Genomic DNA, 20868 nt, shown 5'->3' on the forward strand with positions numbered 1-20868 from the left:
CACTCATGTGCATCTCCGTATCAGCCCCACCTCTGTCCTACTCACTTAGCATGACGATATCACCAAATGTCACCAAATGTCACAAGCCTGTTTCAACTTGTGCACTCTCTCTCTCTCTCTCTCTCTCTTTTCTCTCCCTCGCCTCATGCATTGTTGAACAAAGTGCACACTCCTCACTGTTACACAGCCACTCCATGGTCCCACCGGCAGCCTCACTCACCCTGTGGTCCTACCAGTGTTTGTGCAAGTCAGTGTGCGTGTTTGACGCAAAAACAGCCAGGTCTCACTCTTTTCTCCCCCCCCCCCCCCCCCCCCCCATTCTTCCTCTCTCCCAGGAATGAGGGAGCACCCCCCCATTCCCGTCGCTGACCTGGCTGACCACATAGAGCGACTCAAGGCCAATGACGGCCTCCGCTTTTCCCAGGAGTACGAGGTAAGAGCAGCGCACTAACGCTGTATCAGACATTTTCACTCCTTCAAGCGTGAAAATGTGTTTCTTTGTTATGATATCTGGGGGGAAGTTTTTCTCTTTGATCCCATATGCATGTATTCTAATAGATTACGGAAGCCTTCTTACGCGGACATTCCTCAGTCATTTTTACAACTCTATTACCAATCTCACTAGGAAAGCAACACTTACATTAAATGCTGTGAGATGCCTTTTCACAAAACTAGTAGGTGGCAAGTTGCTTAAGCAATCTGTGTGCGTGTTGATGTTTTCCTGAGGAATGTTATTTTACAGGCAGCCTCGGTGAGAGATTATCTCTAGTCTAGTGTTCTTCCTCACAAAAACAAAAGCAAATTTGCATTTAAAGTGGCACATTGTTCGTCTGGGTACTAAGCAAGGCCAGATGAAGTGGAGAGGCATCCTTGAATGCAGAAAAAACAAGAGACATCTTTTATTTATTTGCTGATTTGTTTGATGTGTTTTCTTTAATTAACTTTATTCCATCAATGGGTCCAACAAGTCTTTTTTTTTTTTTTTTGGACTGATTGTTTTACATCGATTTAGAAGGTCATGTTCTCCCCGCTTTCAGTTGGTTCCTGACCGTACATCAAGATGTTATTCTGTGCAATTTTGCACCCCGAGAGAAACAGCAGAGTAATTTTGCCAACCTCATAACCATTTCCCACGCAACATCATAAGCCCAAACTATAGCAAACATTTTATTTGAGCTGTTCAGCTATCTGCCCCGTCCAGTGATTACGGGGAAAATGACATCAATTTGATAGCTTTATATAACTGTTCTAACACACTTGCTGACCCACAAAGCAAACTAGATAAATACAATTATAAAAATTCTTCCTTGAAAATGTAGTGTTTGTGTACTTTGCCTTATGAATGATAGAGGCCTTGTTTATTCAGTTTTCATTTTTTGGAATACTGCCAGCTAAAACTAACACAGCAGCTGTGTGATTAATCCTTTCTTTAGAAAGCGTTAGTGTTTTGCTGCAACACGTTGGAGCTGAAAATGTGTGTTGGAATTTTGGAGGTTCTAGTTTACAGGACCTGGTTTACTGAGAAATGTTTTGATAGACCACCGATCTCTGCAGGATGTAGCCTACCTTTCATCCAATGACAGCTGGGATGGACTCAAACCAGCCACGATCCTAAGTTAGATAATAGTTTAAAAAATGGATAAATGGACCTTTTGTTCACTGAAACATCAAATATCTCTGAGAAGTAGCCGTTAACAGTGCACGACAAATTATGCATACATTTGTCTGCAAAGTTTTTCATTTTATAACGTACAGAATATGTTTCTAAAGGACATTTTCTGACTCGCTGTGAAATTAACAACTAACCAGGGAGATAATTAGGCCTTGGTAAAAATCTGCTCTCGATTAAGTTCTTCCTTGTGTTGCTCAGTGCCTCTCTACAACATCACCCTGCCGGCCTGTTGAGTTAGTGTAAACGAATCAAGCCAGAGAAGTGGCTTGTATGACTGCAGGCAACCAGCCCAGCACCATTCCCTTCCTGCACCAGTCATTCCAAGCCAGGGAAGACCCCCTCCATCGCCCGGCAGATGGCCATCCATCTCTGTGCCAGCCATGGCGCTGTGGCAGAGCTCATGGCGCTTTGTCACAGTCACGTTCGCCGGCTGCTCCCGTTGCGTCTTACCCCAAGGCTCAGAATATCTAGTGGCTTTGCCACTTCCTCTCATCACACTGAGCAATGAGCACACTGGGTAATGAGCAGAATTTGTCAATCAGGCATGCTGCAGCTCCCCTGACAGTCTTTTTATCGCAGGAAGCAATATCATGCCGCCGTCGTCATAGCAATATCATTATGTTTATTTTAAAATATTTCCACTGTGTCATTGAGAGTACCTTGGGCATTTGCCTCTCACCTCTTTCTGCCACTTCTACCTCTAACTTGTTTGCTAGTTGTCATCAGCCTAGTGTGCCTGCTGTGTTCACTGAGCTCTCAAATCGATATGACATGTTTTGACTGCAAATAAAATTTTTCTCTTCACACTGACGGCCACGGACAGAAAAATTGGCAGTGCTGAGCTCATCAGCAGCAATAGGCTTGTGCCCCTGTGACTCTCACCGCAGAGCAAATTGGAGCTGTAGTTGCATATGAGCATTTTACATTTTTATGTCCTGTTCAGAAACAAAAGTCCAGAATAGCTTAAATTTCAATTTTATGCCACATTTATACTAATGTAGGTGCCACTTTAGGAGAGCTATCAGTTCATTGTGTTTGTAAGAAAGCAGCTGAATGGCAATTTGCTGTACGTTTGATTTACAGATAAGGAGAACTACACCTGCTTTGTTCATATAAGGACTTTTTGCAGAAACATTTAATGGCCCAGGATCTTTATTTTCCTCCTCTCGAGGCTTCACCTTGCACCATTGATTTTGTCCATTATCCGAGTATTTTTACATGATAGCTGTGCTGTAACATTTTGACGTAAAATGACCTGTAATAATTAAATTACTGAAGTAGTTGCATGAAGTTAGAAAATTAATTTTGACTGTGTTATTTTAACTCCTGCTGGATTTGTGAGGCACAAGGCCCGGGGAATTACTGGACATGGTTCCGGCGTGAGCTGTAGGGGATCGATATGGCATAACAAGAGATTCTGTGACATTATCTAGCAAGGGATAAGAGGCCATCACATATCTCCCCGGATCGATATATATGCAGCCTGCTGTCGTGTTAGCCCAAGAGACAAATGACGTAAGAGGGTCAGAAAGAGAGAGGATGGGACAAAAACACAAGCTAGGAAGATACGATAGAGACAAGAACGAACAGTTGTGGTTACTGCACCAAATTGTGCAGATGACCTCCCAGGATAAGGTAATTCAGTGGAATTGTCAAATTGTGGACTGAAAACTTAAAACCTGTCTAACTTCTCAACTAAAACTAAAGCCTTTGCCTATGAAAAACTGAGACCCTTTATATTTGTACTTCATTAGCATAAGACATCAAATGTCACGCAGATAACCAAACTGTTAATCCACAAAAAGCAGCTGCAGAGCAGCGAGCATCATGGATTCACTTTGTAAGCTGGTATCCACAGCACAGCTTCTCGTTTTGCTCGGTGGCTCTCTGTTCATTCTCTCATAATCATTCGTACTTCATTTATTCATTTATTTTGTTGTTCCCTCTGTCCTGTCTCACAGTCCATTGATCCGGGCCAGCAGTTTACGTGGGAAAACTCAAACATGGAAGTAAACAAGCCAAAGAACCGCTATGCAAACGTAATCGCCTATGATCACTCCAGAGTGGTGCTCACCTCCGTTGATGGTAAGAGCTCACGTAACCACTTAACCCCTCAGATAGCTATTGACTGACACCGCCATCGATTGAGGCCTCCTTCAAAACTTCCAAGGACATGTTGTACGCCTGCAGGTGCAGGTTTAAAAGATGAAAATTTTGCACACATAACCCAAGTATCTTTTTTTGTTCCATATTGTTTCAAGCATGTAAATCATAAAGACCTGTGTAATCTAGGTGATTGACTGACAGGTTGTCTTTGACTTCTGGCAGACAGTGTACAAAGGGAAAATATCCATAAATCCGTCATTGAACAGTGAAATATTATTAAAGTTACCGTACTGACTAATAGGAGTTTTATGCACACTGTTTGTCTTTTTTACAGCCGTTCCAGGAAGTGACTACATTAATGCCAATTACATCGACGGCTACAGGAAGCAGAATGCCTACATTGCTACTCAGGGGCCTCTGCCAGAGACACTGAGTGATTTCTGGAGGATGGTGTGGGAGCAGAGATCCAGCACCATTGTCATGATGACCAGACTGGAGGAAAAGTCAAGGGTAAGGAGAAGCCTTAAAATTATTGTAATGTGCAACTTCATTATTCAATTCCTGCACAAAGCATTAATCATGCATTGATTTAATGACATAATGTGCATTATGTAATTTATTAATCATGAACCCCATAAAAGTGATTATAATAAATTGCAATGATAATAATGAATTTTAAGTGTACATAATGTTTAATGCTTGTTAATATGTTAGTTGTAAAATATTTTGTTTAATATTATTGTTTATCTTTTTTGTTCACTGTTGAGTGACAAATCAACAAACCAGTAGCTGTTATTGGTAGGGCTGGGTATCGTCACTGATTTCTATAATCGATTCGATTCCGATTCACAAGGTCCCGAATCGATTCGATCCACGATTCGATTCAATTCGATTCGATTCGATTTGAATCTGGGAAATTTTGACAGTCCGAAATATTATAATTCAGATCAGTACATTTACATATTTTTGTATCTATAAAAAGGAAGCTGACACACGCAAGACTTTATCAAAGCTGTGAGCATCACAGCAGATGCCTTTGTGTCAAAGTAGCTGAAGATAAAACACAGAAAAACATGAAGGTGATTTTTCCTGGCCTGGGATTTTATAAAAATATTCTGCAGTACATCAAAAACAAAAGAAAACCATTAATCAACTTATGAACATCACCTCTGAAGTTACAGCGGTTTTATTAGAAACACGGCTAAGCGTTTTGCATTTTGCATAATTTTAAAAAGTTTAAATTTGTTCAGTATTGAACGGCAGAAATGAGGCTTTCTTTTCGGAAGTAAGTGAAAGGAAACAAACAGCGTCCGACAGCGCTGTAAACAACGGTAGACTTGTGCGTAACAAGCAAGCGAATGATGCAGAAAACAGATTTTTAGACGGGAAACTGTTGTTGAAGTACAGAGAGAGAGAGGGAGCTGTGTATGAAGTGTGATTTTATCGAGGTGGAAGCAAAACAGGAAAAGTCAGAGGAAATTCATGACGATGTTAATGTGAAGCATAGTTTGGATCTTCTTTTGCTGCTGGTTCAGTCAATATTGTTTGGAGAGACATGAAACTAACAGCTTTAGAATCAGCGCAAAAAGGGCGTGAACACAAAGCGCGGACCCGCCAACAGAGCAGAATCAGCGAGCTGTCGGGTGAGAAAGGCGACATCTCACTGATTCTGATCCGCGGGTCCGCGCTGTGTGTTTACGTCTTTGTGCAGAATCCGTGTTTCTGCTCTCATTTACTGTCTTAACTGTTTGGTGGTTGTTGAAATTTTGTGAGATTTCACCTGAGATTCTGGCATTTCGGGAAAAATAAATTTATATTAAAAAATCGATTCAGGATTTTAATGAATCGATTTCCCATTATCCAAGCCAGAATCGATTTTGATAAATAAATCGATTATAAAAACCCACCCCTAGTTATTGGTGCAGAGAGGAGAGCAAAACGAAAGACTCTTGTATAGAACTTAAAGCCACCGAGGCTGACAATGCTGCAAACAAACCCAACCATCAGCTGATGTTTGGAAGTCAAAAAGTGGACAGAAATGAAGTTTTCTGATACACAAATGGCCTGTGTATATATATTTATGTAGCTTCACACTGAGGAACTTTACACCCAACAAAGCCTGAAGGCATATAGACACCCAGTCCTGCTTTAAAGCTGGATTTGTCAGCCTGATCACAGTCACAAGGACTTCAAAGGATATTTTGCTTGTCTGCGGACAGTATCGCTTCATGTTGCTGCTCTTCTCCGCAGTCTTCAGCAATCTCTAAAAAACTTCTGCGTGAACTCTGTCTAAATATGTTTGTGAGGTAACAGCACAAACCTTCGTACCGTTTCCGATTTCCCCTCCTGTTGTTTGCTTGTCACTTACGATGAAGTTATCCTGGCAACTTTGCGTCTAACTTTGCAATCCTGCTATTGAACAGTCCCACGTGAAAGTGATGCATGTGCACTGCTTATGTATTCAAATCTGATAATGCAAACTCTCTTTGATTATTTAAAAATTGTTCAATACTCGATTTCTGCGTATTTATTTTTGGCACTTCCTTATCAAGGTTCCATACATATAGTAATACCACGAAAGCCACAGCACTATAATGAAATTTCTGAAGTTGGAATGAAAAGGGATTGTCATCTAACAACAGTTGTGGGCTCCTAAAATAAATCTATGCTAATAAAAGAAGAGGAGAAAAAAAGAGAAAGAGCACCAGACAACTTGAGATTCAAAATTGGACTGGGTTTATTTAATTACCATCACAAAATCATGCTCATGAATTCCTTAGAGGGGGAAAAAAAATATCAGCATGGAGCCCTGCCAGTATGTGCTGTTTTATTAGCGTATGCATACAATACCCTAATAAAAGACAGTCTCCAGATGAAGAACGGGAGAAGAGAAGAAGTATAAATAAGAGTTTGTTTCCAAAATCCCACACTCAACTGTTTTGGGGGAGAAGATCATTACCTGAAGCTGAGTTCATCTATACTGATTCTTCGCAATTGTTTTGTCAAGCTTTAAATTACTTGCTATCCTTCACAACATATCATCTGTTTTAATTTTAAGCTATCAGTGCAATCAATCATTTAGGCAAATCGTGAGCACAATATGTCTTCTCAGAACAGAACTCATTTATTTGTTCCTCAGAGAATATATTCAGCTTGATTAGATGAGTTTTATTGCACATTCACTTGATGGGGAGGACATACTTGTATTCACTAACGCCTCTTGGTATATTTAGTGCGTCTGAGTGGCAATTTCAGAGCCCTGTGACAGATAAACAGGCTCTCCTTCTTTGAGCCCAGAGTGGTGGCTGTGCATATACATAAGGATATAAAGAACTGAAACACCAAGACATGAGGAACCTAAAGAAAAATGAATAGGCCTCGGAGCCAATCCCCACCTCCTACACACATTTTGAAATCCGCTGGTTTGCCAACACCATGGAGAGAGACACAAAGAACCAAACCCGCCTTCGACCAGCTGGGGGTGGAAGTATTTTTCCAAATCATATCAGACTACATTGGATTTTTTTATTTTTTTGTGTGTGACATCACAAGAGTGGTGGATGACGCTTTAGAGGTGTAGTTTCATTTCCGAACCAGGAGGTGGTGTCTCGGTGCAGTGTTAACCCCTCCAAAATCATTTTTACTTTGCATGAACCGTCCACAAACTTCTGTTTTCAGTATAGCTTATAGCTTAATGCTCACAAAGAGCTGTGCAGTAATACTTTGTAAACATATTATGATACACGTGGTGCATACAAATCAAAGCAGTTTTTCTCTATACAGAAGATTAAACATTTAGTTTAATCATGATTAGCGGCATGTATGTGACAGTATCAGACAGCCAACAGTCAGCTAAACTGATTAGATTCCCTAATTTAATTTTGGAATAATATTGAACACTTAGGCTCCAAACTGTATCAAACAAACAGTGTTTGCAGTGTGATAATGAAGAGAAAAGCATTGATACATTTGCAAAATCATCCCAAAATAATGCCTGTGCTTCTAATTAGACACGTGGATTTACTTCACTGTTTCAGGGAATTTTGTTTTTTTGTCCACTCCTTTTATATAAATACACAATCTTTATTTGTCTGCGTCTCTCTCGCAAATCCACTCAGGCGCATATGGTGCGTGAGTCAACCTCCCACCACCCAGTTAGACTGACGTCTCATGCCAAACAGAGCAGCTGCTTGACAAATATAATGATGAGATCCGGCTGCAGGAAAAATTTCTGCTTCCTCTTGCATTACTAGTTAGTAAAACCCTAAAAGGTCAGGACTTGAAATGAGACCAGTGGTATTACTCACTTGGGGGTGTGTGTGTGTGTGTGTGTATGTGTAGATAAGAGGTCTATGCCAGCTGCAAAAGGCCAGGTGATGACATGTGAGAAAGCAAGGTTCAAAGCAGAAGCAGATGATAGTGAAACCTGGAGCCTGTGTGTGTGTGTGTGTGTGTGTGTCCCTCTGTAGTTCTTTGTGTAGGAGAATATGCCACCCAACCTCAGGCAGCACAAAGGTATTCATTACAGTGGTGACTGCTAATCCATATGTTTGTACGGGAAGCAGTTCCCCATCACTCAATTGAGTTTCTCCTGCGAGGTCTGCCTCTGCCTCTGAATGGAAGCTGTCACCGGGGGAGGTGAAATGTGAGGGGGTGAATTTTAGTGCATTTTGTTTGTCAATTTTTACCAGCTTTCTGAGACAGCCAAAGTGCTTCCAAATGTCAGCTCTGTACTGCAGTATCAATATGATTAGCTCACCCGTGCCACATCTCTTCCTCTCATGTTATCCAAATCAATATCAGCAAGTTCTTGTCCCAGGATTCCTGACGTTAAAGCTGATTCTGTAGTTGTTGTTTCTGTGCCTGTAACTGACTGGGAAAAAGCCTTGAAAGGGTCAAACTTTGTTCAATAGTTGTTGAAGGCGATGAAAGCATTTCTAAATATGAAATGACTGATTATGTGATTGCATTTTTGTAAGTCCAGTTTTTGCCAAGTTACCTTCAGCAATTAAATTCATCAGGAAAAGTTATTTCTGAGTGAAGAACAGCTGTGAAAAGAAACATTTTTTTTTTTATTCTAAAGTAGTGACAACTACACGTTGCTAAGCCACAAGGAGTAAAATGAAGGCCAGGCGTCATTTCAGAGATACACAGACACTCGGTGCTAGTGTTTGGAGAATCTTTAGTCTCATCCACAGCGAAGTTTGTGGATGAGACCAAAGATATGGAGCACATATGGAGCCAGGTGGCCGGACCTGCTGTCCATTCACGGCTGGCCAGAACAGGCTTTTAGACACATCTCCCTCCACAATGCAGCACCCAATCAGCACAAATGCGCCAAAAGCATACATGACAAAGGAGTGCGAACCACCCGACAATTAGCTAATTGAAAATGATCACAGGCTGGTAAAAGACAAAGTGGACTTTTTATGCTCTATTGAAGCCCGCTTCAAATGCGGACACACATGAACGCTCATGCAAAAGCTTGCTTCTGCGGTGCTCTTTTTTTTTTTTCTGTTGCGGATACCCGAGCTGATGCCGAGTCTTCAGTTTTTAATTGGACAGTGGACAAAGCCTTTGATCTGACCTCTTTAATGTTCCCTCCTTGTTAATCAGTGTGATCCTACAAGCCTCTCACTAGCCTCGTGGTGCATACTCGCAGCAGTTCGCTCCTGACAGCGTGCCCTCTCTTTTGCTTCGCCAGGTGAAGTGTGACCAGTATTGGCCATCGCGAGGAACAGAGACCTATGGGATGATCCAGGTCACCATGTTGGACACTGTAGAGTTGGCAACGTACAGCGTCCGTACTTTCGCCCTCTACAAGGTAGAGTAGCCTTTTTCATTTGCAGTCTAAATGCAATTCCTCATTTTTCTGCAGACAGTTAAAGGCTATTATACATGAATAATTTTTCCATTATTGTAATTGTTTTTGTAACTTCCAACATTCATCTCTTTTTCTTTTAAGAAGCACTTTTTTCTCTCACTTTGATTCGTATACTTCAGTGCAGTGATGATGTGACTAATGGTTTGTCCTTTATTTCTCCTCTTCCATTTCTTTTTTTCCATCACTTGCTTATAATTTCTAACATTATTATAATTCCTAATTAAATGCAAGTCTCTGGCTGGAACGATTAATTGGTTTCAATCAGAAATGGTGACAATGCCAAGAAACCCCTTCAGAGAAACCACTGGGGCTCAGTTCCAAAATTATACATGTTATCTACACCTACACTTGCAGCATGATCACAGGCCTAAAAGTAGAGCGCTCTATGTACTGCTATCAAAGTTATGCGTTAACTTGAGACCTTAAAATAGTCAATCACATGTGCTTTTCAGATTTTACTGCAGATTTTACGTGAACGATGAAGAATGATGAATCACATGAAAAAAAACAGCATGACCTTTACTTATTAAAGATGACAATGTCTTACTTTAAAGGGGCCAGTTACACTTTACCATGCCAGGATCTCCCACTAGGCTTCCTGTTTTATTGACTAAACTGATTCACCCACAGAATGGCTCCAGTGAAAAGAGGGAGGTGAGACAGTTCCAGTTCATGGCCTGGCCAGACCACGGGGTGCCCGAGTATCCCACACCGATCCTGGCCTTCCTTCGGCGGGTAAAAGCCTGCAATCCTCCAGATGCAGGGCCCATGGTGGTCCACTGCAGGTGGGAACATGAAGAAACAAGCTGTGTTTTTAGTAGTGCATTAATCAAACAGAATAATAAATACATACTAAAAACTGAAATACCATTAAAATATATTTAATGGAAGTACTTGTAACAACGGGAGTTATGAATCTGCTCTGTAAAGGACATCATTTGCAACAGAGATGATAAAATGTTGTTCTTGTGGACACTGATATTAATTTGCTGATGGTATTATTATAGTGTAATGATATATTAATTTGCCCCAGTAATTTGTTACTGTTAGCAGGTGTAAAACAACTAACCCCAGATGATAAGATGCTGAGTTTTCAGCTGTCAAGTGTAGAGAGAACATTAAAGAACCGCGAATCTTACTATAATCTACAGTCCTCCTGCATGTTTGTTTTTTGTGTTAATGATGTCTTTCCACCGCATGATGATCGTCTGTACAAACAGGAAAACATATTAATTTTTCCGTTTCTCTCCGTCAGCGCGGGCGTGGGCAGGACTGGCTGCTTCATTGTGATCGATGCCATGCTGGAGCGCATGAAGCACGAGAAATCTGTAGACATATACGGCCATGTGACGTGCATGCGTGCCCAGAGGAACTATATGGTCCAGACTGAGGACCAGTACATCTTTATTCATGAAGCCCTACTGGAGGCCGCTACCTGTGGCAACACCGAGGTGCCAGCCCGCAACCTGTACGCCCACATCCAGAAACTCACCCAGCCCGCACCTGGAGAGACGGTCACCGCTATGGAGCTGGAGTTCAAGGTGATTGACGCACACACATCAAAGAAATTTCTTTCATAATTACATAAGCATATTTAACTTTAATCTTAAAGAACAACTTTCACTGATCAAGAGCGTGTAAAAGTCAATGGATTGCTGCACAGGAAGTGGTAATAAATAACAAAAGTTACAAAATAAAGTTACCATTCTCCCTGTTTTTCCTCACATTAACGAAACCTGCTACTTTTATGGTGGAATCTTGTCAAAGGTGCAACAGATTGCAGCTGCAAAATCTGTGTCGGTGTCACAAGTAATTAATTCCCCCAATCGGCCACTGCACAAGAATTTCTTTTCTTTTTTTCTTTTTTTTGAACCAGTGACATCAGCGCTGAGACATCACAGCCGTTTGCACGGCAGCATCACTGCATACAGACCAACACATGTTTCAGGGACAAATGTACAAGAACAAGCACCCATAAACACCAACACATGAGCACACATACACATGGAGAGTTACAAAATGACTGACTCTCGCACATACACACAGCTGGTGCTCAAGGTCGCAGTCACACGCGCACACCTTCTGTCAATAGCCATTGACTGTGATGTTATTACGCACTCTCCTCCCAGCGCGGCTCTGCCATTAGCCCTCTTATGACCATGATCCATTCTGTTTGAAGTGATAATAGCATCTACACTCTTGCCAACAACAGAGAATGAAAGAGTGAGAGAATGATTGTGGCGTACGTGGGGGCCACAGCCTCCATGCCCACACAGTCTGGCCACATCGCACGCGCACGTGCACAAATTCTCCTGGAGTACGATAACTGGGCATACACGCTCCTATGCTGTCCATCTGTGCTCTGTCCACTGCCAGCACTGAGCATGTCACGCCTACAGTCCTTCAAGCAAGCTCTGGGACGCTATGGGAGACAGTCTACTGCAGACAGCAGATTTCTGAATCAGACCATCTCTAGTTAGGAGTAAACTTTTGAGTGGACCTGTTATGCTTTTTCCTTAAAGTGGTTAATGCTCATAGTAAATGTGGCGAGTTGTGCTTCAGACTCCTGTAAACAGTTTTCTTTTTAACTCTTGGTACTCTGTCAAAGAGAGCAGATATCCCTGTTATGGTCATCTTAAACACATAATTCTGGCTGCGAGCAATGTAACCCTGCCCACCTGCTCTTTAAACCTTTTACTTGGTAGGGGTATCCAATCAAAAGAAACTATGGATAGAGAGGCATCCTTGTTTATTTACTTGACTGATTTCTTTCTCTCTATCTCTTTCCCTGCCTGGTTTCTTCCCACTGTTTCTTAAACAGAGACTGGCCAACTCCAAAGCCCACACGTCACGCTTTATCAGCGCCAACTTGCCCTGCAACAAGTTCAAGAACCGCCTGGTGAACATCATGCCTTTCGAATCCACGCGTGTCTGCCTGCAGCCCATCCGAGGTGTCGAGGGCTCAGACTATATCAACGCCAGCTGCATCGATGGCTACAGGTCAGTAAAGGACTTCATCTTCGAGATCTGAGCGGCTGTGAATTTAAACAGCTGATCTTGCGCTTGCTGTAAAAGGCGAGTGTGGCGTTATTGTGTTTTTCTGTCAACAAATCCAAACCAGCTAAGCACCACTCATCCACTAACTTCACTACAAATACTGCAGTGTCTTTGACTCACAATTCCAAGCCTGTTTGTTCCTACTGCAAAAGCAAATTGTATTAAAACAAAATGTAAGCCTTGTTTCAAACATTACTTTAAGGAAAACTAACAGGATTAAGTGGAGAATTTATGGGGTAATTTATTCAGATACTGTTGGTATCCCCAAATACAAACAGCACCAAGTAATAGAAGAGTTTCCCACGCTGTCTTTGAAGTGTCCTTATGAGTGTTTCCCAAAATTCACCACTGCGCATCACCATCCCTGTTTATTATCTGTAGACAGGCTGTGTGTAGGCTTTCACTGCTTGTTCATACTGCTAGTTTGGACAGCCCTGTATGGGTTATGGCATATTAGGGCCACTAAGAATATTGGGGTGTCACACGGTGTGCCACCAACCTTCTGTCTGTGTGTGTGTGAGAGGGGAGGGGGTGACGATGGGAAATCGTGAGGGACATACAGAGTGACACAATAGCAATGCCAGAAATTATATATGCTGGAATAAATAACAAGTTAATCAACTTATTGTAGGGTGTCTTCCTCTCTCTTGTGCCCCCCTCGGCCCCCCTTGTTGGCGCCCCTGCCTGTATTTGGGATTGGCTCTAAATAAACTACAATTTGAATGCTAATCGTAATTAAGAGACATTTCAAAGGTTGATGTGTTTTTAACAGTTTTTAGACAAAAACAAATTATGTAATGCATTAAAAAATGAACTGTATCAGGCTTCGGCAACAGATGCAAAACTAGTGCAATTAAGAAATTGTTGGTTTTGTTTCTGTCAGTGGATTCATAAACATTAAGAGAGTACAAAATAACACCAGGCAAACCATTTGTGGTTGTTTGAGGGTGTTCACATCTAATTTGTGGTAACAGTAAAAGGCTTTTAGACCCTTTTTATACACAGGGTCAGACTGAAGGCAGAAAATGAAGATGAATGCTGTACAGAGCTGGCAGAGCATCACTAGGGAAGTGTCTGCCAATGTTAATGAGTACTAGAACTCAGGCAGACATTGATAGAGCGGGACTTGCAAGCAAATATTAAATACAATAATTACTTTTTTGTTAACCTTTCTAGTTAGCCTCTGTCTCCTGACTTGGAGGTTTTCATTCCAGTATGATTCATCCAGCGTGGATGTAAACACTCTTCTGCAGCCATGCTCCAATTCAGTGTCCTTGAGTCCCGGCTTAAAACAGCAAAGCAATGCATCGCTATGCTGATACTTTTCTGGACTATACTGCATGTAGCAGGCCTGCAGCCTTCTTTCTCTTTTTTTTGGCATTGTTACAGGTGTAAAGAATACCATAGGAAGGCACAATGGAGTGGATAAAACGTATGGGAGGGGATTGGAAGATGAGGCAGCAGTGGGCAGTTTCAGCTATAAGAATTACTCCCGGCTATGTCAATGTGACTTTCATTCAGTAAGCCACTGCTGCCTTTATATTGAGGCTTCTGCTGCTGTCCCCGTGAGCTCTGTGAGTCCAAATTGCTTCCTAGAGGAAGGAAGATGAAAAGGTGCCTCTCTGTTTTATATCTATACAAGCATGGGCAGAGATGGCTCCTCTATGGTGGAAGTAAAGCGGATAGAGTCAGGTAGCATGAAATGTCATTTAGTCCATATGGGGGCTGTGACTGAGACAACATGTCAACTCCCACCTCCCAAATCCCCCTCCCCCTCCCCTGCCCCCATCTTCAGTCCTGTTATTAATGAGAAGGTGCTCCACAGAGGCAGACCCTCCATTGTTGCTGTGTAAATGGCATAATTGCAGCAAGAGAGTATTGTAATGAAGTGCGTTTTCTAAAACCCTCCCTGCCTTTTTCTTCTCTCTCTTCTATTTTCCCCGCCCGTCTCTGTCTTTTACCTTCTTTATTTTTACCCCTTTCTATCTGTGTCTCTCTCTGCTCTCCTCCCTAATCTGTCTCCTTTGCACTTCTTTCCCCCTCTCCCTGTCTCTCTCTATCTCCTCCCACCCTTTTCTCCCACTCGCCATCTTAATTTTTCCATCCAAACACCATGGCAGAGACAGACATCCGGGTGGGGACCTGTTGTGTGCACCAGCGGCACTGTGTAATTAAGCTGCTTTTAAACGCGGGCATAAATAAAAACTAAACAGGGGCCTCCAGTGCCCTTCACCCCAGCGCCTTCAAGAAAAGCCAATAATATGCTAAGCTAATGAGAGGCGAGCCATTGATTCCAGCTATGCTATCAGGGGCACAAGCCCTGGATATGCTCCGATGCGGGCTGGAGTTTTAGCATTGTAATGAGGTTGAAATGAAACACTATGTCCTGAAGCACTGCAGTCATGTGGGATGATGCAGAGAGTGCTTTGTGCTGTTTGGCTGTGCGCTCATTGGGACACTGTGCAGCGAAGTTGTTATTGTGTGATACACTTTGAATTGTTTTTGTTTTGGTTAGGGGCCATTTTATGGGAGGGTTAGAGGGGTCCACCCTATCAATTTAAATTTTAGTATTCATCCCCTGCTTAGCTCTGCTTTTTCTTTGCTTCCCTTTCTTCCTCTGCTGCTCTCAAATCCCCCTTTCCTGCTTTTCTTCCTTTTCCTCTCCCCCTGCCTCCTCTCTTCTGTTCTCTTCCTTCCACCCTCCTCGTCCTCGGCAGCGAGTCCTACATTGCACTCTGATGACCAGCTGGAGAGAGCTGCATTCACTCTTTCATCTCATCTCAACATCCTCTCAGTACTTTGCACATCTCTGCTGTATAGTTTGCGCTTTCTTCCCCCCCGTTTTCATCTTTTTAATTTGATTCCTCACTCTTTTTGCCTCCCCCTCTCTGTATGTCATCTCTTCTCCCCCAATCTGTTGTTTCTGTGTTTGTGTGAGCGAGGCCCAGAGTACATTCTAATCTCCCAGTTCCACATTAGCGCTTTGCCTGCAGCACCTTCATTAGCTGTTCAGCCATGGCTCAGCGTGCGTGTGTCTGCATGTGAATATACTTGCAGAACTTCTGCACCCAAAAATGCCTACACCTGGATGCCAGTTTGCATGTGTTGCAAACATGTGAGAGTGTGTGCGCACATGCATTCTTCTGCTTGGGTTTGTGTGTTGGATTACTCAGAGACTGCTCTCTGTTGATCGGCGCACTGCTGCCACCTGCTGTTTGACAAAACAAACTGCTCAGCTGGACCAAAGTCACGTAGGACACCAGCACAGCTCTGGCACCTCAGTGGATGAGCTCATCTCTCGTTTTGTGAGCATATCAAGTGCTGCCTCTCTCTCTCTCTCTAAGTCTGTGTTTCAAAGAGGAAAGAGGGGGTCAGAGGATCTACAGGCTTAGATTACTCAAGAATGAGGATAGCTGCCATCAATTATTTACCATGTACAGTAAATATGCAGGAAATGTCTTGTTGACATTGTCACACTTTCAGCGTATACAAAGCCTGCAAACAGGATCTGAAATACCCAGCTAAACAGCTTCAAGCTGCTTTTGTTTACCTTTACTAAATATCACATTGTGTATATACTGTAAATGTCATGCAAATGTGTTGGGTTTTTGTTTTTCTGCCCTTTAAGTTTCATTTCAATAAGTTTATGTCTGAGTATTCAAGGACTTTGTCAGACGTAATTTTCTGGAAGCACAGTGGGAATAATTCCTTTGCTAACCACTCTGCAGCCACAGCTCTTCTTTAATCATTTAATCCTTTCTGGTTATTGCTTTGGGATGTGCTTCTTAATGCCAGTTGTAAAAGCACCATAAAATTCATAATTATTATGTGTGATCTTTACTCTTCGCCTCCTCTGTGTGGATTTGCATCTTCAGACAGCAGAAAGCCTACCTGGCCACGCAGGGCCCGCTGGCTGAAACCACTGAAGACTTCTGGAGGATGCTGTGGGAGCACAACTCCACCATTGTTGTCATGCTCACCAAGCTACGAGAGATGGGACGGGTAAGACGCGAGCGCAGACTAAAAATGAGACGACAGTGTCTATACGTGGGCATTGTGAGCTCGTTTCTTCTTTCAAGGGTTGAACTCCAAATTGTCTAACGCCGTCACTACTTTTGAGACTTAGATTTTAGTTTTAGGATGCGCATCCTCTCTCTGAATTATATGCCTGCGAAGTATAGACTGTAAAGCTGCACTCAGGGAACACTTAGCGTAACACAAAGGCTGGATACGGGGGGAAACCGCAAGTCAGGCTCCATCATGGCATACTGCCCCCTCAAAGAGGTACTGTTAGACTGTTTTGGAGGTTTTTTTGTTTCTTAACCTTTAAACAGTGCAAAGTTGGTTCTTTTCAGTTGTAATGACAAGTTAAAATAACCAAGTGTTGCCTCCAAATTTTAAGGGTACAGCATAAAAATCATATTGTCTAAACTTCACTTTCAGCGAAATGGCGAATAAATCTCTCAGATCATCAGTCACATTCCTTACAGGGAAAAAAAATGGGGCACTCATCTTGGCAGCAATTTGATTAAATCCATAATATCTTACTGTGAGCGGTTCTGTGATTATGCAGGTGATTCTGACAGCACTCAACTGCATTTTACAGCTTTTATCACCCTCTCAGCCGTAATCACAGCTGATGAAAAAAGCTCTCATGCAAATCATCGCTGTAGTTAAGAACACAAACAAATTATGTAAATATTTTGCCACCTAAGACGAATCAGGTAATATTTCAGAACCACAGATTAGTCTATCAGGATTTTCCTTTGTAAGCAGAGCCGTTCTCATGACTCCAAATGATTAATGACGTACAGTAACCCGTCCTAAAAACATACCAATAACAAATCGGAGCAGTCATTTTTCCCCTAATGGAGAAAGGTTGTTTAAATTTAAGAGCTGAAAGCTGAAAACTTCTCTTTTTCTCTTGTAGGAGAAGTGTCATCAGTACTGGCCAGCAGAGCGGTCAGCCAGGTACCAGTACTTTGTGGTGGATCCGATGGCTGAGTACAACATGCCTCAGTATATCCTCAGAGAGTTCAAAGTCACAGATGCCAGGGTGAGTTCACTCTGTGTGTGAAACGCTGCAGATGTGCCCACGTGTGTGTGGACTCGAATATATCTACGTACATGTCTTCGAGGCAGTGGAGGTGGGGAGGTTCATTGGCATTTTCCACAAATACAGCCGTCCAACCAAAAATCCATCTTAATTTTAGGTTTTCATCCGAACGCTGACATTCACGCTAAGTGTTAAGAATTATACCGACTGTAATTTCAAGGTAGAGATGATCAGCACGCGCTCTGTGTTATTTTTCCTGACAGGCTGACATCAAGTGAATGCGCCATCAAACATTTTCACCCGGATTTAGCATCAGCGTGCTTGTGCTATGAATCGTGCGCGTTTTTTTGTGCTTCTAGATGTGAGCGTGTGTTGTATGTGCGCGTGCACGCCGGCGCATGTGTGTTTCACGATCGCTGTGAAAATACATGAAAAGCATAGCCTTCAATCCCTGAGGGCCAGTACTGCAACTCCCTGTGATGCAGTAGTTTCAATGAGCTATAAATATACTTTACTGTCATCTGAAGGCTCCCAGCACAGCAACACTCTAATCCCACATCCACTCTTTCTTTTATATGGGTGTGTGTGTGTGTGTGTATAAATATATGTTCCTCTCTGCAGTTTGCAGACCTGAATATTTGTCTATATGTATGTTTTCGCTTTGTGAGCCACATTTTATGGTCCCTTCTGCGATCCTGTATAAACAAAGGTTGAACAAATTATATGTTTAGAAATGTGCTCATTTACTCCGCATAATTCTGACACTACGCTGCCACAAATCTGTCACTGTGATCCAGGTGGTCAGCTTTATTCATACTGCGTCTGAGGTAGATATTTAATGATCAGATGGCTGCAGTGACAGCCAACAGGATACTCATAAACCTCGACATGAAACCCTCTGCTGGGTTGTTGTTTATTTTTCCCCCCTTTTGAGTTCAAAGCACAGCGAGATCTGTGAAGCGCCCACTCCAGAGTACAGCAGAGAGCTATCGGGTCTCTCTTTTAAATGAAACTTCTCTCTGAAGCTCCATATCTGCTCCCCCCTCAGGATGGCCAGTCCAGAACAATCCGCCAGTTCCAGTTCACCGACTGGCCAGAGCAAGGAGTGCCAAAAACTGGAGAAGGCTTCATAGATTTCATTGGACAGGTGCACAAAACCAAGGAACAGTTTGGACAGGACGGACCAATCACTGTACACTGCAGGTGAGGAGAACGACTGTGCGTTGGGCTCTGCTCCCACCACGATTTAAATTTCTGCATATTTAGAATATTTAGACAGCAGGTGTAGTAACAGTGTCTGTGTGTGTGTGTTTGCTAGTGCCGGGGTGGGCAGGACCGGAGTCTTCATCACCCTCAGCATCGTGCTAGAGAGGATGAGGTACGAAGGTGTGGTTGACCTCTTCCAGACAGTAAAGACGCTTCGCACCCAGCGGCCTGCCATGGTGCAGACAGAGGTAAGGGCGATGTACTGATCAGGCGATTGTTCCCGCAGTGACCAGACGGCGTTTGAAAGTCAGCGTTGTATATTTCTCTGATTTAAACTCTGTGCAATCTGAAGTGTCCCTTTTCATTTTGGTGCCATAAAAGCAAAGACTTACTAACAAATCCTCCTTTAATCAAAAAAAAAAGGTTGTTGGGAGGAGGGGAGGGGGGTAAGAAATCCCACAGCAAATTCAACTAATGCTATCAAAGCAGCCCTGCGTCAGATTCTCTTCAAGTGAAGAAATCATAAATACGTTACATAACAAAGGATATTAGAGGGAAAAAGACATGGTGTGAATTCAAATGAGTTCATAAACCTTTTAAGGTTTATGATATAAAAATGTCTTTTTAAGATATAAAAAGAAAAGGAAAAACATTGTAGCACCTCTAGTGTAAATACTCGAAAGTACTACAGCTAGTTTAGAGAAAACCTCTGGCCTGCTTTTTAAAGCTTTGTTTAGAAGAAACCTTTATAAATGCAGATTACAAGAAATGCTGCTTTAAACCAAGTTAATGAATATTTTGTTGGCTGGATGAGACCAGTCATTATATTTAACAGCAGGAAGATTGATGACAACTTTTTCACCGTCTTCTTCCTTCTTCTTCAGGACCAGTACCAGCTGTGCTACAGGGCAGCACTGGAGTACCTGGGGAGCTTTGACCACTATGCAACGTAACCACTCCCACCGAGCACCTTCCCCGGTCAGACCTCTCAGGAGTGTGCCAAGTGTCCCATCTCAGCCGCCATCCAATCACTTGATCCCCCCCAGTCCCCGCCTCCACCCCGCTACAAACCCTGTCCCCTCGCAGCTACCGGAGGGGCGGAGAAAGGGATGAGCTTGCTGACCCGTTGACGGTTTTTATCCAATCACAGAGATACACGCCGAGTTAACCAACCACCTGAGATTTTTTTGCTTTAAAATAATAAAACATTACAGTGACTATTGACAACTATGACAACTCTTGTACAGACCCGACGGCGCAGACTGGCAGCTCGCCTCTCTGCTCCGCCGAAGCCAATCCTCCCTGATTGTCAAAGGCTACTGGTAGCACAAAGAGAGCATTTTCATTTTTTTGTTGTTGTTGTTTTTATTGTGTTTTTATGATTCATTTTGTCAAACGTTATTGTTTCGTATACATTTTTTGGGGGGTTGTTTTTAATAATCGTTTTAATATCATGCATTTCTTCTGTCTTAAACTGCCCAGCAGCCTCGGGTATGCATTATTTTCATAATCATTTATAGGGTACTTTAGCAGAGGGGACATGTGTTTTTAACATGTTCCTAGGTACTAATACAGGAGGACCACTGTTCTCTGAGCTGCTCTCAGATGTTTTTTTGTCACATCACATTGTTGTTTTTATCATTTTATGTGTCATAAACGTTTTTGGTCTTACTCAGTTCAATAGCTCAAATTTTGCCTTTTCACTTGCCGTTTCAAGTGTACGGAAAAAAAAAAATCAACTGAGAAAATTGATTTCAGAGCACAGACTTGCTGTAGTTGTCTTGTAAACGTGGTAGCTAGCTAAAAACACAAGTGAAATATCTAACAAGAGACTAAATCAGAGTTGTACAGAAATGGAAAGCACATTATTTGTACGGTTTTTGGGTT

The 20868-nt window shown here is 42.4% G+C and overlaps 1 protein-coding gene across 14 annotated transcripts in view; it reads left to right on the forward strand.

The window, feature by feature from the left end:
- Nucleotides 1-20862, forward strand: part of LOC146497447 (receptor-type tyrosine-protein phosphatase F) — a 162425-nt gene extending 141563 nt beyond the window's left edge. For all 14 annotated transcript variants that reach the window (XM_085142113.1, XM_085142115.1, XM_085142120.1 and 11 more), the window contains 12 exons: nt 336-433; nt 3634-3757; nt 4113-4288; nt 9483-9602; nt 10293-10447; nt 10918-11203; nt 12484-12662; nt 16595-16721; nt 17650-17775; nt 18824-18978; nt 19094-19229; nt 19866-20862. In XM_085142113.1, coding sequence (XP_084998239.1) covers nt 336-433; nt 3634-3757; nt 4113-4288; nt 9483-9602; nt 10293-10447; nt 10918-11203; nt 12484-12662; nt 16595-16721; nt 17650-17775; nt 18824-18978; nt 19094-19229; nt 19866-19934 — 1751 coding nt within the window. In that variant the 3' untranslated portion in view covers nt 19935-20862. The remainder of the gene's footprint in view (nt 1-335; nt 434-3633; nt 3758-4112; nt 4289-9482; nt 9603-10292; nt 10448-10917; nt 11204-12483; nt 12663-16594; nt 16722-17649; nt 17776-18823; nt 18979-19093; nt 19230-19865) is intronic.
- Nucleotides 20863-20868: the final 6 nt, after the last annotated feature.

Source organism: Neolamprologus multifasciatus, chromosome 18 (assembly GCF_963576455.1).
Source record: "Neolamprologus multifasciatus chromosome 18, fNeoMul1.2, whole genome shotgun sequence".
Taxonomy (NCBI): domain Eukaryota; kingdom Metazoa; phylum Chordata; class Actinopteri; order Cichliformes; family Cichlidae; genus Neolamprologus; species Neolamprologus multifasciatus.